The following is a 14,247-nucleotide window of genomic DNA, read 5'->3' as shown; positions in this document are numbered from 1 at the left end:
AGTCTGCAGACAAAGGATGAGGCTGGCTCTTACTCTGGAGGTGAAAAGGTGAAGAGCGGCGCGGCGTGGCGTGCTAACCTTACCGTCCAATCGTTTAACTCTGCGTCCTCTCCTCAGGTGGTTCATCGGCGACTGGTCGGAGTGCGGGAAGACGTGTGACGGTGGGATCAGGACGAGAACGGTGCTCTGCATCAGGAGGATCGGCCCGGCTGAGGAGGAGACGCTGGAGGACACTCACTGCCTGACTCACAGACCCATCGAGCAGGAGTCCTGCAACAACCAGTCCTGCCCGCCCAAATGGGTCACCCTGGACTGGTCCGAGGTGAGACGGTGTCCAGAGTCTGGGTTCAGTTTAAAGTCGAGTCAGACTGTCTCTTTAATCTCCTCCTGTCCGTTTCCTCCTCAGTGCACGCCAAAATGTGGACCGGGCTTCAAGCACCGCATCGCCTTGTGTAAGAGCAGCGACCTGACCAAGACCTTCCCGCCCGCGCACTGCCCGAGCCACAACAAACCTCCGGTCCGAATCCGCTGCACATTGGGGCGCTGTCCTCCTCCTCGATGGATCCCTGGGGACTGGGGACAGGTAAAGGAGCAGCTCTGTCTTTTTAGAGGTCTGCTCGCCACGTAGAGCAGGGTGTGTTCAGGTCTGTGGGTTTCAGGTCTGATGGGAGGTGGATCTCCTTTCTTTCCTCTCACTTAATGTCAGTTTCACATAGCAAACATTTGGATTTTCAGCGTTACCCTTTTCCTCGAGCTGATTTTACGCGAGGTTTCATTTGCATTACAGTAACCAGCTTAAAGTGATCCTCCGGGATGGAACAAGTTGGGTCCTATCACAAGGTTTAGGGCAGAAATTACCCCTACAGCAGTGTTTTAGTGCAGCAGAAGCCCAGAGCGCTCGCACCAAACACCCCCTCCCTGCTCCTCTGCAGGTTTCCTCTGCACTCAGACTCAAATGTAAGAAAATAAAACAACCAAGCTAAAAGAAACAAATAAGGTAATAAAATATTAAAAAGGTTAAAGCAGAAAAAAAGAAATGATGTAGAACTAAAACTTTAAGATACAAAATGAAAAAGCTGAAAGTAACAGTGCAGTAACTGAGAAGATAAATAATTAGGTTAAGACACATAAAAAAGATACTAAAAGTAAGGATTATACGCCTTTAAAAAACGGAGATACAAACATAATTAGATAAATAAATAAGTAAGTAAAAGTAAGGCCACACTAAAAAGGAAAGTTTTAAGTTTTCTTCCTTGAATTCAAATTTTTTATTTAAGGACTTTAAGCAGATATGAGATTAAAATGCGATTAATTCGATTAATTAATTACAAATCCTGTAATTAATTAGATAACATTTTTTGATCGCCTGACAGCACTAAAGTAAATATTTAAGTAGACAGCGTTTCTTGCTAGGTTTTTTTAACTGTAATAATAAACTGCTCCTTTTATGACTTTGCCTTCATGGACGGTGTGTTTTCGTAAAAAAGGAGAACAACCTCACGCGCAACTGTGGCGTTAAACATTTCTGTTGTCTTGATTTGAGTGTGAACAGAGGTCATTTACATTTAAAAAGGTTTTAATCTAGTTCAGGTAAACTTTAGCATGTCATCATTAGCTTTAATCATATTAAACATGAATATTTATCATTAAAATTGTGGCTAATGGAAATGCTAAGTGGCTAGTAACTATGGGAAACTACTATCCACACACAGAAATCTGCAATCTTAAAAAAGTCGCATGCTGCAGTTTAGTAATGTTAGCTGCAGGTTTTGAGAAGCTAAAGGTTGATAAATTAGACTTATTAGCAGATTAGCTTAGCTTAAAGCGCCACCTCAGGTGCAGCATCCTCAGCTGTTTCCTACAGCCTCTGCTTCCTCCTCAAACTCTGGATCAAACATCTCAAAAACTGATGTTTAACTCTGCACAAAGCTGCCTGCACTCTGCTGGAAACTTGTTAAACCTTGATATCATGGCTGCATTTTAACCTTTGACCTTTTTTATCTGGAGTAAGATTCCAGTTTGCTGAGAGTTCTGGGTAATCTGACCATCAGATAGCTCCCATAGGTTTGTAAACAATATTTACGTGTGTGTGACAAACCTGTGGCTCCGACACGTGCTCCAGATTCTGCAGCGTGTGATCTGCAGCGTGTGATCTGCGGCGAGTGATCTGCAGCGGTAACTTCCTCCTGGGTGTTTGAAGTTTATCTGCCATCAGTCAGAGCCTCGCTATCTCTTCCAGGAAGACGAGGAGCCGCATTCTTGGGCTCACTCTGACACGACTTAGCGCGCAGGAAAAAAACGCCGCTGATGGCTTTACAACACAGCTGACTCACGGTGGACGGAGGTCGCCAAACGGCGTGCGTCAGAGAGTGAAGAGAGCAGCGTCTGGCCCGTTGCTCTGAGAGGTTTGTTGACGTTTGAGGGGAGAAGTGGAATCTTTAAACAGACTCTCTGGTGTTTAGTCGAGCGTTTGGAGAGCACTCTGCTCCGTGGACGGTGTGATGTCATGCTTTCTGGGCTCTCGTTGGGGTCACAGAGGTCAAAGGTTAAGAGTCAGGCGGTCCAGGTCGCGGCTCTCCCTCGGCTTCTGCTCATAAAGTCCACATGTGCGTTCACACAGACATCAATAACGCACCTTTATGATTCAATCTGAGGAGGAGCAGCTGTAAACAACGCAGCGCCGCCTGATAACCTCAGAGCGCCATCAAAGAGCGGCGTCCTCTCTGGGTTAATACCTCACAGAGCAACAGCTGGAGCCGGCTCTGACACAGCACTTTCTCATGTGTGTGTGTGTGTGTGTGTGTGTGTGTGTGTGTGTAGCTCTCCTTTCTATCAGTAATTACAGGCCTCGCCCTCGCCCTCCGCTCCTCGCCGCAGCATCAGTGAACGGGCAGATTGTTGCCAGCTACTGCACGCCCTGCTCTCCCAGGCCTACAAGGTCACCGGTTCAAATCCCACTTAAGTCGCTCCACTGACGTACGCCATCTGTCATGGCCGGCAGTGGGTCCTAATAAAGACGCTCTAATTGGGAAGGGATGACACGCGGCGCTCTGATCTGAGGCGGTCAGAGAGGATCATTGGAGCTGACAGAAAGCCTGGGCCTTCTCTCGTCAGCGGGGAGCGGGGTGGCCGGGTTCACACGTTCACACACACACACACACACACACACACACACACACGGACACATGTGAAGTGATGACTGACAGGTGCGTCCTCAGCGTCCAGGAGTTCTGATGATTCTCCAGGTTTGAGACGAGCTGTAGCGGCAGGTGGTCGATTGTTGATCCATCGTTCTGTTAATCAGGTTTAATGACCACACATAGAGCTGGTTTTACTACAACTGGCTCACTCTGTGGGGGGATAACGGTGTGTGTGTGTGTGTGTGTGTGTGTGTGTGTTTTCTCTTCGCTCTGTCGTCAAAGCGGGGTCATTGAATCAGGATTTTTATAAAGTTTCTGATTCAAGTCTTTAAATTGGAAACCAGAAATGAGTGTTTGCTCTGAGCTCCTTTTTCATCGAAAGGTGTCAGAGTTTATTCCTGTTGTTGTGATAAATTAATATCTATCTATATTGCTGTACTATCTGAACAAACAGTGGTGTGTTAAGTGCTTGAAAGACAGACCTAGGGATGGGCACCTTTCACATTTGTAACAGTACAGATTTTCAGTACTTTTTTCGGTTTATGTGGTAGAAAAATATCAATTTGTTTAATAACAACATGTAAAAATTTTCAAATTAACAATTTTATTCTTTAATTTATAATCTTGCAATGTTGTGTTCATGACCAGCATGGAAAATCACCTACTCTTCCACTCCCTCACAGTCACAGTGAGGCATTTAAGTACCTAAACATGGTACCTTTATGGTTTACGTGCATCAGTACCAGGTACTTTTGACAGAATTAGGTTGGTACCTATAAAAGTACCTAATTTGGTACCCATCCCTACACGTAAGTGAGTAAAAGTAAAGGTATCTCACTTGAAACCTACTCCTGTAAAAGTGAAAGTCTTCAAGCAGTTTCAATTAAAGGGACTTAAGTTTTTGAAACAATATTTTGTTGTTTTTCAGCAAACACAGGACGAATTTCCTCCTGTATGATGAACCTTAAATCCTGACAAAATTGAAAACATTTTTGAGACATGGCGACAGGTGTCCACCTTCTTCTGAAGCTTAACAAGCTGCTGGTGTTGGTGCAGGCTTTTCCCGGCCTGTGTGCCATGGTGTGGTCTCACCAAGATGAGTCTCAGCTACAATTAGTCAGTTATATTCTCATTTTATTTTGTTGTGAGTTACTACGGTGACAATGTAAAAGTAGCAGAGTAATAATACAATTTTCTATGAATATAGAAACTCAAAGCCAGTGTTTTCCAGGGGAAGGACTCAGTTTCCCATGAGTACTAGCACCCAGTCTCATAAAGACGTGACTCCTGCCGAAGCATGCTTTTGAGAGCTGATGTTTTGTTGTTGAAGACAACTTTTCCCAGGATTCAAAGCGAGAAGGTAGAGTGTTTATTTGTACTGAGAACTAGGGTTTAGAAATAAACAGTTTTAGCTCTGATTAATGGGTTTTAAATTATTGATTAGACATAAAAAGACATAAAAACAGGCGTCGCATAAAGAAGAGGAGTCTGTGCAGGATGGAAACGGTTGCAGATTAAGGTCTAAATTTGAGTATTTTCTGGGTCAGTTTCTTGTCAAGTCTTTGCTTACAGAGGTTTCTTTTTGTTGACTGGCTTTCAGCAGATTATGAGGAGGATAACAAGCACCATCAGCGTCATTTTTCATAATTTGAAAAACTTAAATGTTGAAGGTGTTTTTTTTTTTATGGTTGTGGCCAGAGAAGTAGGAGAAACTGTGTTATGTCTGTGTTCTCTTCATCGAGTAGGAAAAGAAACGCTCAGTTGCTAAAATCTGACCAAAGGGAGGTGACCCAGCATGCCTTCCTGGCCTCCTGATTGGTTGATTGGATCAGAGTGTGTGTGCAGGGCTTCCTTAAAAAGAGTGTGTGTGTGTGTCACTGAGGAGAGATGCTCCTGGCTGACCCTGACGCTAACTCGGTGTCTTTCTCCGGCAGTGCTCGGCGCAGTGCGGCCTGGGTCAGCAGATGAGGACGGTGCAGTGTCTGTCGTACACCGGGCAGCCGTCGAACGACTGCGCCGAGTCCCTCCGACCAACCACCATGCAGCAGTGTGAGAGCAAGTGTGACGCCACGCCTGTCTCCAACGGTGACGGTAAGAAAACACACACACACACGTCACACTCACACACATCTGGGTCAGCAGACACCATCACCGTAACTACAGGAAGCCAGGAGAACCAAAAAGGTTTTCTTCACTTTTTAAAGCTCCTCTAAGGATTTTTAAGGGTTGACATGAACAATGACGCCTCTTGGTCTGTGTGAATGTCTGTAGCTTCCTGTGGGGAGGATGGGCGGCAGATTTACAAACAGCTGAAGAAACTGCCATTTCCAGCTTCATCTTTGGCAAATTTTTAAAGAGAGACGTGTTCCCACCTCAACCACAGGGGGCACCAAATCCACAGAAACAGGAAGCTCCACACAGGAGCTTTAACGTTCCCATTGCAAAGCTTTCCCCTGAACTTTTCTCTGTTTATTAGATTATTTTGTTCCTTTTCACTGATTTATGAAACTAACAATTTTTTTTTAACGTCCTTGTTTCTCCTGACAGAACTCTGCATCCTACTGCTTTTTTCCTTTGCTATTGATTTCTTTTCTTTGTTACTGATTTCTTTCTTTATTTGTTTCTTTGTTTTGCTATTTGTTTCTTCTCTATTTTTTTTCTTTATATGTTTTTTTTCTTTGTTATTCATTTGTCATTTTTTTCTTTGTTCCTTTTTTCTTTATTTTTCTTTTCTTTGTTATTAATTTCTTTCTTTATTTGTTTCTTTATTTGTTTTTTTTCTTTATCTGTTTCTTCTCTTGATTTGTTTCTTTTTTTCTTTATTTGTTTCTTTTTTCTTTATTTGTTTCTTTTCTTTATTTATTTATTTTTCTTTGTCTGTTTTTTCTCTTGATTTGTTTCTTTTTTTCTTTGTTTCTTTATTTTTTTCTTTTTTTCTTTTTTTGTTTCTTTTCTTTGATATTTAATTATTTTTCATTTGTTTCTATTTTTCTTTGTTTCTTTTCACTGATACTCTTTTTTTGCTATTTGTTTCTTTTCTTTTCTTCACTTTTCATTTCTTTCTTTAACTTTCTTTTTCTTTTCTTTTATCTATTTCTTTTCTTTTTTCCTTCTCATTTTTGACTAATCTTTTCTGAACTGTTCTTTTTTTCTATTATCCTTTCTTTCCTTTCCTTTCTTTTTCTTTGCTTGACTATTCCTTTATTTTCTTTACTATTTATTTTTTTCCTTTACTTTTTCTTTTCTTCTGTTTTTTTTTTTTTTTTAAATTCTCCACTCAGAGCCTGAAGATCGATGAGCGATGCTAACCCGCTAACAGACGCTTGTTTTAACGTCAGATGATCTGGACAGAACTGACTCCTTTTACGTATTTTTGAAGCAGACTCTTTAAAAAAAGAAGGAGGTGATATTAATTAGCCGGGAAACTGAAGACGGTGTGCAAAGAGGGACATATATTGTTACTTCTTGAAAACAACAACCAGCAGGGGGCACCAAAACCAACACAAACAGAAAGCTACACACAGGAGCTTTAAGGGCACCTTACCCTTTGATCAATTTTGATTTATTTATTTGAAGAGAAGATGATTAACACCTACAAAATATAAAATTATAAAATAAGTAAAGAAAAACAACTTCTCTCTAAAAACCAGGAGAAACAGGATGGGCTGAATCTGTGAGCTGAGCTGTGACTCGATTAAGACGAGCTAATTTGAAGATCAGGAGTCCTGAAGTGGTCAGACAAACTCAGTGAAATCTCTGTCGAAGCTGTTTGTCTTTAACACTCAGTTTGATCTCTGTATCCTGTAAAAACGTCACTAACTCATCATCGTCCACATAAAGTTTTATCACTGTCCCTCGTTAACATCCTTGCTGCACGGCTTTGACGCGGCGTCACATTTTTATGGCGATCACGCGATGAGTCGTGGATGAAAATGCAGCAAACGCAGAAAGCTTCAGGTAAAAACCAAACACAGCTGTGAACATCACACACTCACACACCAGTTACAAACGCTCTGTATCTCCATCCTCGCCGCTCTGCTATGACCCAAACACGGCGGGATGACACACTCCTCCACGCTCTGCCAGCGACATTAATCTTTCCAGTGGGGTTGGCTGCTGGTCAAAGCCAAACGGCTCAGCCCTCCATATACGCTTACACATGATGGATGGCTGCTGGGATGCATGGAGAAGGGCCTTTCGATTAGCCTGAATGGAAAACGTGAGCAGCGTTTACAGGCGGGCTAATGGGATTAGCTGGAGGCTAATTGTTCCTTTACGGACAGCAGTGAGGCAACGTCTCGTTTCATTTGGCTCTGAGGAGCCCGGGGCCAAAGCCTAATAAGGGAAGACACTCTGATCGTGATAAGGCATTTAGAGCGCTGCCTGTGTGTGTGTGTGTGTGTGTGTGTGTGTGTGTGTGTGTGTGTGAGTGTGTGTGTGTGAGAGTGTGTGTGTGTGTGTGTGTGTGGTAGGGATGGCAGATAGCCCAGCAAGTGAATGAGGCCAGGATCCGACTCAGTCCCAGAGTCTGGGTCCAAGTACAGTTTCAGAGTTTTGTTCTGCAGAAGGAGGAAGACGCTCGAGCGCTCAGGTCTGAGCTCCAGTTTCTGCTTCACGTGTTGGTTTCAGCTGCTTCAAACAGCTGATTTCATTTGAGGAGAAAAACACCAGGATCTGTGCACACACAGAGCGTCTAACTGGAGCTGTCATCGTCTTGTTCTGCGGTCCATTGTCCGAAATCACGCTCGTCAGTGATTGGTCACTCTAAACTCCCAGTGACACCTGGGATAGGCTCCACCCCCCACGACCCCAGACAGGAAGAAGCATGGATGGATGGATGGATGAGGGTTTTCATGATGATTACAGCCTTTAAAAATCAGATAATGATGTTATATTTCATAGAAAACTTAGGGGAAAGTTTGAAAAAAGTTGAATCGTCAGCTCTGAAGGTTGTCTCCTTTTTATGACGGTGTATTAGGGCCACTAAAGAAATAAAAAAATAAATAAAATTTTGAGAAGAAAACTCAAAATTTTTGAGTTTCTAAACTCGCTAATTTACTAGTTTATTAAGTCGTAAATTTTCCACTTAATAAACTTGCAAATTTTTAAGTTTCTAAAGTCGTAAATTTGCGACTTTAGAAACTCGAAAATTTGAGTTTTTTTCTCAAAAATATATATTTATTTTTTTATTTCTTTAGTGGCCCCAATACGCCTTTTACACCATAGGTTTCTTTACTATTCATTTCTTTCTTTGTTTTTTTTTTCTTTTTTTTTTCTTTTCATTTCTTTTTTATGTTATTCATTTTTTTCCTTATTTGTTTCTTTTATTTTTTTGTTCATTTCTTTCTTTGTTATTCATTTCCTTCTTTGTTATTTGTTTCTTTCTTTATAATTTGTTTCTTTTCTTTGTTTCGTTTTTGTTTGTTTCTTTTCTTTATTTTCTTTCTTTTCTTTGTTTCTTTTCTTTATTTTCTTTCTTTTCTTTGTTTCTGTATTTCTTTCCTTTCTTTGTTTCTTTTCTTTTCTTTGTTTCTTTTCTTTGATTCTTTTCTTTGTTATTTTCTTTATTTCTTCCTTCTTTATTTGTTTCTTTTCTTTGATATTTATTAATTTGTTAGTTTCTTTCTTTGTTATTCATTTTTCTTTATTTATTTCTTTTTTTCTTCACTCTTCATTTCTTTTGTAAGTTTCTTTTTATTTTCCTTTATTTATGTTACTTTTTGTTTCTGTCCTTTTCGTTTAATGACTAATCTTATCTTTTCTTCACTGTTCTTATATTTTCTATACTATCCTTTCTTTTCTTAACTTTTCTTTTTTTTTGCTTGACTATTTTTTTAATTTGTAATTTTTGCAAAATTAATTACAAGAAGGAACGAAGACACTGAACATCCACAAGGCCCAACATCTGATGACAGAATATCAACAAAAACCAGCTCAGTTCGTCTCAGTACGGCACACATTTTGTGGCTGTTTCCACAACAACAGTGTAAGGGTGAGAGATCTCCCAAAAGCAGCTTCTGGACACAACATCAGCGCCAACTACAGGCCTGGCATGCTCACTACAGCGTTTCAGTTCCTCAGTGTTTGGGGTAAAACTTTGTGTAAACATGGCCGACACCAATCCGATCCCAGAAGGTGGAGCTAGCAACACTGCAGTCTGTTGATTGGTGGAAAGAATGGTCACTTCCTGTGTGATGGCGGCTCACAGTCGTCTCTGAAAAAATGCCTGATTGTTCTTTGTAACAAAGAGACACATGACAATCACAGAGAGGACAGGGTTGCTCTTTGTTTACTGTGTCACATTTTTCTTCTTCGTTGGATTTATTAGCGAGGTACATTGTGTTGCGCTATCACGTAGCTGACGAAGCTATTGTCACCTGGCTTATAAACCGCTTACCATGAGGGGACACGGTTTGCTGTGGAAACACAAACAGGATCAGGCTTAACTGATACAACCCGTAATGAACCGTCCTGATTCAAACCAGACTACTTGGTGGGAACGGACTTCAGATAGATAGTCTGATACAAAGAGAAGAGATGAAACTTTATTTGTTCACAATGTACAAAGAATTTAGAGTTTAGTTTTTGTTTCAACTTATGATCTTAAGAGTTTGGTCATTTCAATTCCCTTTGGTCAAATTTTATTGGTTGGGCCTGAATGCACGTTCAGTCATTAAACCAGAGGTGGCCAACCTGCGGCTCGCGAGCCACATGTGGCTCTTTGCCTTTCAGTGTGCAGCTCTTCGATCCATTCATAGAAATATATATAAAGTTATGAGTAGTGGTGTGCTGATCAATCTGAAATATTGATAAACTGATGCCAGAGTTAGGATCAGTGTTGATTTGAGTGTACAGGTTGATACTTAAGTTTCAGTTTCTCTTCTCTAGTACAAATTGAGAACACACACAGGAAATCTCGCTTTGAAAATTGGAAATGTGTTGATTTTCATTTTATGTCATTTTGTTTGTGTGTGAGAGGAAGTGTGTTCATAAGACCTCGTGTGTGACGTGGCTCTCTGTGGTACCACGGTAATTTTTGTGGCTCTCGGTCTCTGACTAGTTGGCCAAACCTGCATTTAACAAACGGGACCATTGGTCCTAACGTTCTGTTATGGAACAGCCCGTTTAGCTGCAGCGTTAGCCACATACACGACTTAAAATAATCATCTAGTTAACTAATTACACCATGAAAGAGACACAGGGTCAGATTACATCATAATTCAGGGGAACCTCCTGGAAAACCCCGTCAAACAAAGTCGAACTGAGCATGTCTACCGCTCATAAACAGGAATAAACCTGGGGAGTGGTAACGGTGTGACTGAGAGAAGATCAAGAAAAGATTTTTCAGCCGTAGAAATGGAGATTTGATCCCAAGAAAACACAAACAGCTGATTTCTGTGAGTCAATCAGGTGGACAAAGAGAAAGAGAAAGTTTGGAGAGCTTGAACACTGAAAGAAGGTGCTCCCCTTAAATTTAAAGTTGCTGCACCAGCTTCACGGCTCCACTTTTCCAAAGGATTGTCCACTGTTTTTGCACATTTTGTTTCAAACAGTTATGCATCGCTCTATGTTTTCCTTTAAACAGCCAAACAGGCGCTGTAATCCTGCCGTTAGCGCCTGTAATGGTTGGATATACCTTTTTTTTGCCCGTTAACTGGCTCATGCATACCGCTAATCAACTTTTTTTCACTGTTAGCACAAATGGTCCATTTTCCCCATTGCATACGGGCCCTGATAGGAGCAACTCTAATTTTGAATGCAAAGCATGATGAGACGGGTCACCTGACACCTGACTTACACTAAGCAAGATCTGGGCTCTGTTAGCCGCTCATGCTAGTTTCCAGTTTCTTTAGATTCTTGTTCAACATTTCAAGGATTGTTTGACGACAAAAAGCACATGACATTAAAAAAACATCAAGTAAAGCTTTTTATTATTGTTGTTGTTGTTGTTGTTGTTTTGATTTACAAACTCACTCCTGTGTCTGCTCCGCTCTGCAGAATGCAAAGACGTCAACAAAGTGGCCTACTGCCCGCTGGTGCTGAAGTTCAAGTTCTGCAGCCGCGCCTACTTCAGACAGATGTGCTGCAAGACCTGCCAGGGCCACTGAGCGCTGAGGAGACACGGCGAGGAGGACGAGGAGGAGGAGGAGGAGGAAACAGCACTGAAGGAGGAGGTGAAGAAAACAGGGAAGATGATAAAAACAAACTCTGGACCAGCTGAAGAGGAGAGAAGAGGAAGAGACGTGAAGTTTCCTGTTTGCCCTCTGTCACGGTGGAATCCAACCACTGCTCAGCTCACGGCGCTGACACAAACTTTATTTTTAATTTTCACTTCTGTGAAGTGGAGCTGGGAAGATTCTATGTTGGTGATGTTATTTTTATTATAATAATAATTATTAATATCATTGTTAGTCTTCCTTTGTGTTGTTGTTTCATGAATCCAAAGTGCTGGACACATCGCTCACAGAGGCGTCTCCCCGCAGACGGACAGAGGGACAGACGGGGGGACGCCTCCTCGCTGTGGGAGGGGCTGCTGGACATGTGGGACTCCCGTCTTTGGGATGACTGTGATGGTGCTATTGGCAGGCAGACTTTTGTCTTGGGTGCACTTTTCTTTCTGTGTAAATACTTTGCCAACTTCCCGCTCGTATGGTGTACTGTATATTTATAAACCCAAACGGAGCTGAGAGCCTGTCCCGTGGGCTCGCCGCGTCAGATCGTAGCCTACTGTGGTGGGAGGGGATGTGACCTGAGTGAGCTCAGTGAATATAACATACTGTAACATACCTTAAACCTTATATACTGTAAGGATTGTATACTCTGTGTGATGCTAACCCAGGACCAGAGAGTGACAGACTCTTCCTCCCCTCGTGGGTGCCTTAGCTCCTCCCTCAGTGGTCCAGACGTAGCGTGAAGAGAGAGAGCATCAGCGCGCCTGGGCTGCACCCAACACTCTGACCAAACCGGCCTTTAGGAAACACCCGCTGAGGAGCTTTCAGTTCACGTTTGAAGGATTCACTCTGAAGCAGCTTGAGCTTTTCTCACGGTTTCACCATCAGATGTTTATCGTCGCCATCGTTTCGTTCTTCAGCCCTGAAACCACAGAAGTGCTGTTTACGTTCTCGCTGAGAGTGAAATCAATCTGGAGACTGTTACAGAGGAGAGTTTGGGGTTTGAACTCTTGGAAGCAGCTGGTGATTAGCCTAGCTTAGCATAAAGAATGAAAACTGGGGGAAACTGGAAGCCTAAGGTCCAAGCAGACACAGTGGTGGCTAAAATCATTGGATCACCTTAAGAGGTTAAAGTTAGAGTAGACTGATTATCAGCACGGATATTTAACATTTTGAGCACTATCGGCATCTGCTTTTTTTTTAAAGGACGCCAATTTAAAAGAAAAATTTGCTAAAAAAATTGCTTGAAACTAGAATAATGTCTTAATACAAGAAACATTTTTTCATTAAAATTTCCATTGGCTGATTTTTTATTTTGTTACAGCAATTCAGACCTCATTTTTGTCTTTGAGTAACTTAAAATCAGACATTTTTTGGACTGGTCAGGTGAATGTGGCTCAGATTGGGTCTTTTCTACTGAAAATGAGACAAAAACACTCAATAAGATTTCAGTTTTTTTCCAGTTAAGTCTGAGACCTGATGATTGGAAATCACTTTTCATTAACCTAAAAAAACAGGTTTTATCTTTTATCTTTTCAAACAGAAACAGTGGTTGATAAAACCATTGGATCACCTTAAGAAGTTAAAATTAGGGTAGACTGATTATCAGCGCGGATATTTAGCATTTTGAGCACTATCAGCATCTGCTTTTTTTTTTAATTCACCAATTCAAAAGAAAAATTTGCTCAAAAATTTGCTTACAACTAGAATAATTACTTTATTTAAGAGACATTTTCCCATTAAAAACTTCCACTGGCAGATTTTTCAACCTCATTTAGTCTTTAAATAACTTGAAATCAGACATTTTTCTGGACTGCTCAGGAGAATGTGGCTAGGGATGGGTACTGAATTAGGTCTTTAATAGGTACTGACTGAATTATATCAAAAGTACCAGGTACTGATTCATGTAGAGTCAAAAGGTACCATGTTTAGGTAACTAAACGCATCCTTGTGACTGTGAGGGAGTGGAGGAGTAGGAGATTTTCCACGTTGGACATGAACGCAGCATTACAAGTTTATATATTGAAGAATAAATTTGTTAAATTGAAAAAATGTTATATTTTAATTTTTAAAAAATTGATAGTTTTTACAACATAAACACAAAAAATTACCTAAAATTGGTACAGTTGAGCACCGGTACAGATTGACAGGTACCAGGCATTGGTACTGTATCATTTCAAATGTAAAAGGTACCCATCCCTAAATGTGGCTCAGATTAAGTCTAAAAAGACATTTTTTACTGAAAATAAGACAAAAACACTTGATTTGACTTGAGATTTAAGTTTTTCCAGTTTAGTCTTAAGCCTGATGATTGGAAATCACTACAAATGAACCTAAACAAATTAGTAGCTGTAATATCTTTTAAAAGAAGAAAGAGCTTTTTAAAAAAAATGTAATCCCTGATGTGAGGAGGTGAGAAAATGTTCTCTTTAGACCTCAGATCTTTTCTGTCACAGGCTGTAAACATGATTTTGTAGCGAAAAAGGAGATTTGAATGGGTGTAAACAGGGCTTCATTCACTTTCAGTGAGCCTCAAGTGGACACTGGAGGAACTGCATCTTTGTACTTCAACAGTCCCTAAAAATACTTCTTTGTTTTACTACAAAATCAAACATGTTTACGGTCTCATAGCTCTACGGTTTTTAATAACTCACCTATTATGAACATACTGAGACTTTGCTTCATAAAGTAAAGAGTGAAATCACAACGGATGTATCTGCATCACTTAGGAAAGGTTCATCGAAACACAGCTTTAACGTGTTGCAGTATGAACGATATGCTCATCAAACACAGAAAAAAGTTAAAATGATTGAGTCGTGAACTTGAAGCTTTTGGAAAACTTCGGATGTCTTTACTCTCTAAAGAGGAGGGCATCCATGTTTTTCTCAGTCTGTGATCCAGGCGACTTGTTTCCCCTTGTCCTGTCTTTATGCTAA

The 14,247-nt window shown here is 41.0% G+C and overlaps 1 protein-coding gene across 1 annotated transcript in view; it reads left to right on the top strand.

Moving 5' to 3' along the window:
• adamts6 (ADAM metallopeptidase with thrombospondin type 1 motif, 6) overlaps positions 1-13,649 on the top strand; it is a 99,426-nt gene extending 85,777 nt beyond the window's left edge. Inside the window, exons 22-25 of the mRNA XM_074691111.1 lie at positions 118-322; positions 407-583; positions 5,075-5,231; positions 11,139-13,649. Of these exons, the coding sequence (XP_074547212.1) occupies positions 118-322; positions 407-583; positions 5,075-5,231; positions 11,139-11,248 (649 nt within the window). The 3' untranslated portion in view covers positions 11,249-13,649. The remainder of the gene's footprint in view (positions 1-117; positions 323-406; positions 584-5,074; positions 5,232-11,138) is intronic.
• Positions 13,650-14,247: the final 598 nt, after the last annotated feature.

Source organism: Halichoeres trimaculatus, unplaced genomic scaffold, assembly GCF_033239565.1.
Source record: "Halichoeres trimaculatus isolate MK-OKI-2021-1 unplaced genomic scaffold, fHalTri1.1 fHalTri1_scaffold_16, whole genome shotgun sequence".
Taxonomy (NCBI): Eukaryota; Metazoa; Chordata; class Actinopteri; order Labriformes; family Labridae; genus Halichoeres; species Halichoeres trimaculatus.
This window is presented reverse-complemented; position numbering and strand designations above follow the sequence as displayed.